Here is a 7,552-nt window from a genome sequence, read left to right as displayed (position 1 = left end):
ATTGTAGCGGTAGTACTGTAGCAGCCTATTGGCCTCCCGTATCCCGCTAAAATACGCCCCGTGCGTGGTAGAGTAGTGCGTCCTGTGCGTCGCCTCCCCAGCGAACATCACCTGCAGCGGCGCCACACCGCAGCCTCCTCCCACGGTTCCGGCCCGTTCCACTGTCCCGCGGGCAACGCTCCGCCATCAGCGTCCAGATCGTCCCCGCTGTACCCTGCTGCGACGTAGCTGTAGGACCCACAAAACAGCGGGTTCTTCCCCACCGCGCTCCTTTTCACCCTCACACCCTCACATAATTACTCCCCCACCCCACCGCCTCAAACCCATCCAACGTTGAGGTGGACCCCACTGATAATCTCCTCATCATTGAGCTCCTCCATTCCTGATGGCCCTCCGGCCCAGCCAGCCACGCGAGCAGCACGTGCGACCCGCCGTGATACGGCAAATCGACGCCGTTTTCCTCATCCACCACGGGATCTTCGCGACGCGCCCTTCTTCCGTCACATCAAACGCCAGCTGCAGAAACGGAAACTCGCCGTCACCGTCACCGTCGATCTCCATAAAAAGCTTGTCCACGACGCCAAATCCCAGCCGTCCAATCACTTCTTTCTTAAAATCCGGCAGAGCAGGAGAAAACTCCAGCGCTTCCTTCCTCAGGCTTGATTTCAAAACCCCGAGAGACACCGTGACAATCACGTGATCCGCAGCGACCACATCTCCTCCGTCCACGTGTACCCTGACCGGCCCGTCGTCGGCGCACCAATCGATTCGGCGAACTTTTGAGTTCAAATGGATTGACCCTTTTGGGAGCACGGCGGCGAGAGTTTCGATGATCCGCGAGTAGCCTTTAGCTATCGTGATCTCCTCGCCGGGGAAATTTCTGTACTCGCTTTCAGCAGCGAGGTTCAGGTCGTCAAGATCGTCGGCGGACGTGAAGGTCCTCTCCGTGTTCTCGTTCATCGCGAAGACCGCGTCCAGAGTCCAGTCACGCGCCGCCGTCGTGAGCTACTGCGGTACTCCTTCAGGCCTTTTCGCAGGTAAGCGCCGACCCTGGCTTGTTGGGGTTTACGGTAACCTTACGTCCTAGCAGAGTCCATTAGATTTCTGTACAGAGAACAGACAGGGTCAACGAAGGAGGGGGTGAGGATACCGCCGCCCTCGCGACGGTGACGGCATCCTCAGGGAATCCGTCCATTCTCTCGTAGGAATCGGAAGCGTTGAGGGCGTCAATCTTGTCGGCAAGGGCGTACACGGGCTGCCGTCAATGCGTGGATCCACGTGGCGCCCTCTCGACGCGGTCGCCGGCGAAGTCCGAGGTGGAGTATGCGGCGCCGATGCGGGCTCGCGCCTCTAGAATAGTGACGTCGACGAGGTCGCGACGGCGGTGTGGAGTCTGTTGGCGCGGTTGAGGCCGGCCATGCCCGGCGCCAATAATCACGATTCTAGCTTCTTGGCTACCATTTGTGATGGAGTTGAGTTTAGATTTTTTTTTTTTTTTTTTTTTTTGGGGGGGGGGGGGTGGGGGAGACTATTTTTTTTTGGTTTTTGTTGAAGAGTTGAGGCTCTTAAAGAGTAATAGCTAGTTATAATAGAGAGGAGAGAGAAAAGGGCAATAGAGAGAGGGGGAGCGTGATTTGTATTTGTAATATCGGGAATTGAAAACTCATTAATGATGACGTGGAGGCGGTGAAATTTGAGTAAGGACGAGGTGGTCCTTTTCTCGAAGCCTACGACTCCGGGTTTATTTGTATTTAAGCTGTGAGCTTTAGTATCTTGGTTTCTTTGTATTTGTATTTTATATGTATCCAAAAGTTTTGACATGTAACTACTCATCTGATTAATGGTTTTTTCTTTTTCTTTCTTTTTTTTTTGCAGGCGCCTCACGCGTGTGAAGGAGGGGAAACTTGAAGTATACTACTTATGGGGCATTTGGTTGCTCGTAGCTATAGTTGCAATGCAACTGTCACTTGCGTGCAATTGAGACTTTGTAATTTTTTTACATGCAACTATATTTGTAATTATTTAGTTTAAATTTTAAATTCTGTAACTTTTAGTTATAGCTATTTGATTTTGCTTATAATTTTATATACGCAACTTATTTTTTCATCATTAATAAACTATTAAAGATACTAATTTTTTCACACTTTTAAAATATTTATTTTTTAAAAAAATAATGGTTTTTACTATTAATTAAATTTACTTTTAAATTTTTAATTTTTTTTCATAAGATAATATTTTATTAAAAAATAAGTTCTATAAATGAATTTCATTAAAGACTAATTCTCTTTCATAATTGTTTTTGAAATAAACTATTTTTTAAAATATTATTGAATTTTTTTAAAATAATATTTTAACAAAGTAGAATAGTATTCAAGAAAAAATTATTTTTTAGAAAAATAATACTTTTCAAGTTACTTTTTAGAAAATACTTTTAAAAATAATAAGTTTTTCAAGAAATTTTCTAAAAAATATTATTTCTTCAAAAAATAGTTTTTAAAGAAATGGTATTTTTTATAAAAATAATGTTTTTAGAAAACAATATATTTTAAAATTTTAAATTTTAAAATAATATATTTTATGAAAATATACTTATTTTGAAAAATAACATATTATTTTAATTATTTTTAAAAAATAATATATTTAGGAAAAAATATTTTTTAAATAAGGGTATTTTTTAAGAATAACTTTTTTGAAGAAACTATTATAATAATATATTTTAAAATATTATTTTAAATCTTTAATGAATTTTTTTTGAAATGGTAATTAATGATTTTAATTTTTAATAAATTTGGGTCAGTTGTAGCTATGACTTGTTACCATTTTTGATGAGTTCCAACGAAACAAATGCTTGTAACTAGATAAATTTGACTTAATTGCATGCAACTGGAGTTACAACTACTCCAGTTGCAAACTACCAAACTCCCCCTTAATGCAGGTGCACATTATTCTACTTATAGTATTGCACCAAATGTCTATCTATATGCTATATATAATGGAAATAGTGATAGTAGGCTAAAAATGGATGAGAGATGGTCATTTCTTCATTTCTATTTGCATTTGAAAGGGTAAAATCATAATTTTAAGTATTTTTCCATCTTTCTTTTCTTTTCTCTTCCTCTTTTCTAGAACTTTTTACATGTTGACATGAAGTTATTATTAAAACTTACTGATCTATACTACTATATAATGGAAATAGTGAGGATAGGCTAAAAATGGATGAGAAGTGGACGTTTACTTCATTTCTATTGCATTTGAAAGGGTAGAATCATAATTTTATAGACGTATTTTTTTCTCTCTATCTTTTCTTTTCTCTTTCTCTTTTCTAGAACTTTTTAAAATGTTGACACAAACTTATTATTAAAACTTGTTGATAACATATCTATTATATTGCAAATTAATATTAGAAGATATATAAATATGAAATGATAAAGTTTTTCCCAAAAATGAATACAAATATACAATAAAAATTACAATTAGAATTACAATATGTTCCAATCTAAATATACAATAATATAGTTAGGCTAAAAATAATTAACACAACAATTTGAAAAGAAACTATGAATAAAAATGAATAAAAAAATTAACACAATAATTTGAAAGAAACTATGAAAAAAAATTGACTCTTCTAAATAAAATAATGTAAGAAAATTAAGTCATCTCTCAAATTGAAATATTTATCATAGTCAATTCCAAATAAGACAAAGAAGATATAACATATCAAACGAACAAACATCATAAAAATATGACGTAAAAATTGATGATATTTTAAGACATTAAAGTGGTCCTTTTATTGTAAAATAGAATATTTACGTTTTAATTCCTCTTACACATGCATTTGCATGTTCAATAATGCTAGTAATAGATCCAGCCTTTAGTAGCACTTATTGCCATCCATTAACTATTTTATTAGCACTTAATATTTTTAATTTATAAGGACCAGAAAAATTATCAGCTATTTGTCTTTCTGAAAATTTAAATTAGAGGTGTTAAGTGCTATGAAGATAGTTAAAAGGGGGTTATAATGTCTTCTAAATGTATATCTAAGAAGGATTATATGCAATTTACTCATTTTATTTTTATTTTTTAAAATGTTACTTTTATATCTTAAAGTGCTTTGAAGTTTGCATGAACGTGCTTGGCACGAATTTCATGTTTGTATTAATTACGATTAATGTGTTTTGCTTATGAAATTTGGAAAGAATGAAAAGAAATGTTATGACTTCTATCATAACTAGAGAAGTACAAATGTCATGTTTGTTTCATTGATTGACATACGAGAACTTCAGTTAACAGGAAAGTTGAGTTGCTTGGTTGCGTGTTGTCAATTTTTGTTCTTCGCAAAAACTGGGGGAGGAACTTAGAATATAACTAGGTAGTATGAAAAGTTTTCTTTCTAAGACTTTAATCCTCTCTAGGTGATCTTTTTTTCTTGGGGAAAATGGGGTTTCACAAAATATAGAAATTTTAGCTTTTAAGTTTTGTTTTATAATAATGGGGTGTTTGCTTGCATGAAAGTGAAAAACAAAAGTGAAAAAGTGACTTGATTTTAGCATTTTAGGTGTTTGTTTGCACGCTAGTGGTTATGAAAGTAAAATACAAAAAACTTGTTACATAGTATTTAATGTAATTTAGACTTTCTTAAAAAAATGGTGAAGTCACATGAAAGTGACAAAACCGATAACAAATTTGAATTAAATAATTTTAACTATGTTTACTATTTGATCCTATTTTGTCACACCATCTTCACTCTACACTTTCAACAATAATTTCGTTTTTCAAATAAAACATCGTATTTCAATTGTGTGCTGATGTGGATGTGAAAGCCATTTATAAAAAGAAGTAATTTACACATTTCAATTCACTTTCGAACTGCAAACCACCACCTAAATTTAAGACAACTTTTCATACTTTCATATACTTCTTTTCTAAACTTCATATGCAGAGCATAGATTTTCTTTTGCTTTCAAGAAAGGTGAAGTTTGGTTTATCAAAATCATGATGTGTTGTCTACTACACTTGGGCTAATATATGTTTAAGTATGAAACGAATATATATGCTAGTAGCCTCTTTTATGTCTGTATCATATCATAAACGAGAAGGAATACTAAGGGAAAATTTTGATATTTCCTTTTTCAGGGTGTTTCTGCCTTTTTTTGTTTTTGTTTTTGATATAAGCAGTCAATAATGGGGTTTGGTGATTTTTTTGTGTGCATATGTATTGAAATTGCTTCTACTTTTATGAGCTGGTTTTAGAAGAAAACTCCATGATGCTTTTGAAATTCTATTTTTTTAGTTTATATCTCATATATGGCCTTTATCTGTTGTCAATGATTTTTAAGCACAGTTTTGACAAACGTACCTTAATTGTTTTTGGGAGCAGTTTATAATATATGATTACTAAAAGACTACTAGTGTAGATAAATTGCTTATATAAGCTATTTATATAAGGAATTTATATACGCTCAAGTGCTCCAAATTCTTTGCTTATTTCTAGGGTCTATAAAACAAGATAAAGATGTTTTGTTCCGAATTCTTTTCAATTGGATATTGATAACTGATGGGCAAGATTATCAGAAGTTGATGGGATTCCTTTCACTAGTAATAGGAGACAGAACAAATCAAAATACTTAGGGGATAAACTTAGAAATGTCAAATTCTCCTATTGGCCATGCTTTTCATCAAATTCATGATGTTTAGTGTGGGAGCATGACAGCTTAGGAGTATATGATAATTTTAGGAGTATTACGTAGGCATGTAGGTCTACGTACGTGTTGAGTTTCATGATTTTTATCTTTCATGATGCAAGGTTTTCGTAATTCGTATGATACTATGGTGCACATTATGCGTGCATGACACAAAACATATAGGAGCGTTATAATCGAATTGTCACAAACTGATCAATATAATTTTGAGCGTATTTTTGTTTGTTTTGCTATTTCTAAGTTTAAGGGCATTTCTATGTTTTTTCTTTCAATTAAGTGTGAGGGCATTTTGTTTCATTAAGCGTGAAATCATTTTTGTTGATTTTATTCAGTGTGAGGACATTAATTTATAGTTAATATTTTTTTAAGATATAAAGGCATTTAAAAAAAAGGAGTTTTTCCATAATACGTAATATATAGATGATGCATAGTGGGTTAAGTGTACTTCAATATCATAAAGCTTCGCTCATTTACTTTTCTTTCTTTTTACCTTGAGAAATCATTGAATGTAGACGACACTTGCTACTAGAATCCCCTTTCACCTTTACACAAAGAAGATACTTGTCCCCCAAACTTACCGTGTGTGCATATATATCTCCCCTTGGGACCCATCGCTCTCATTTCCTTTTCACTTTGGTTTCAATCTACCAATAATGGTCACATGCGTATCGATCTACTTCTGAACACGGAGCTCATTATGTCGTGTAAAAGCTACTTATTACTGTGTTCCTCTTGTCTTCTCCCTCCTTTTGGTACGCTGATGCTTTCCTTAGCCTCTCCTCGCTCTTTTCCTAGTCCTCGTCTCTCTTGTTTTTCACTCTTGATGCTTTGCTTTGGCTCTTTGGGGTCGCTTTATTAAATGCCCATCCCAAGCCTAAGGGCTAAGGATGTAGGCTTTAGATGCTAGATCCCATGGATGGGAGTGTGATGAGACCTAGCGTGACCTAATCTAATGTGTCTCTTAGTAACAGTGTGAATCTTCTTAATTTGTTTCCAATCAGTACGGTAAGGAATGCGTTTGATTGGCTCGTAATGGCACAGCAATGGCGCAGTATTATCTAGCCTGTATGCTTGATGGGTTTGGGTCCACGCTTTGAGCAGGCTCATGAAGGAAATTCATGCTAAATACATGCAAAATAAGCAACGGAAGACTATATGTATAATTATGCTATGCATGTAGAGAGCATGAAATACATAATAGGATCATCCTAATTAAATCTAACATAATCCCTATATTAAATAGAGCATTCAAGAGTTAGAAAGTCATACTTTCGAAGCGTGATTCGATGGGAGATCGAACAACCCTTAGCTCTTGCTCCTTGTAGTAGAAAATCTCCTCGTAGTAGATCTCCAAGTCTTCAAGTGGGCTTGATAAAATCGGAGTCTTCTTGAGACACAAGGTAAGATATCCACCCGGGGGTACTATAAAATCCTACTACTTCCTCTTACTCAAGATTGCTAGAATTTAGTAAGATGAGAGCTCTCTTTTATTCTCTTATGAAAAAAAACCACTTAACCAATTTTTCATTAGCCTTTCCATAAGAAATTAAGAGAGCTCATATTTATAGAGTGAAATGTGTTCATGACATGAATGACTCATCCTATGAGTCATGCAATGAATCATCAAATATCAATGATTAATCTAGTGAGTCATGCAATGAATCATCTTATGAATCATTACATTTCAAAACCATGTGCTCAAACCATACCACTAAATGACTCATCTCATGAGTCATTATACATGGTATGTGTATTTCATAAATGAGAATACCAAATCAATATTGTATTTCATAAATACGATATTTTGTAATTTTCCAATCATTGATTAATAAGTCATCATATGACCAAAA

At 35.0% G+C, this 7,552-nt stretch overlaps 1 protein-coding gene across 1 annotated transcript; it reads right to left on the bottom strand.

The window, feature by feature from the left end:
- LOC109820794 (probable polyamine oxidase 5) lies at nt 298–1,195 on the bottom strand. Its single transcript, XM_020386991.1, has 2 exons — nt 1,151–1,195; nt 298–1,005 (listed from the first exon to the last, which is right to left on the bottom strand). The coding sequence occupies exons 1-2, from the start codon at nt 1,193–1,195 to the stop codon at nt 364–366; spliced, it is 687 nt and encodes a 228-aa protein (XP_020242580.1). The 3' UTR covers nt 298–363.

This window comes from Asparagus officinalis, chromosome 8, assembly GCF_001876935.1.
Source record: "Asparagus officinalis chromosome 8, Aspof.V1, whole genome shotgun sequence".
NCBI classification, from domain to species: Eukaryota; Viridiplantae; Streptophyta; class Magnoliopsida; order Asparagales; family Asparagaceae; genus Asparagus; species Asparagus officinalis.
This window is presented reverse-complemented; position numbering and strand designations above follow the sequence as displayed.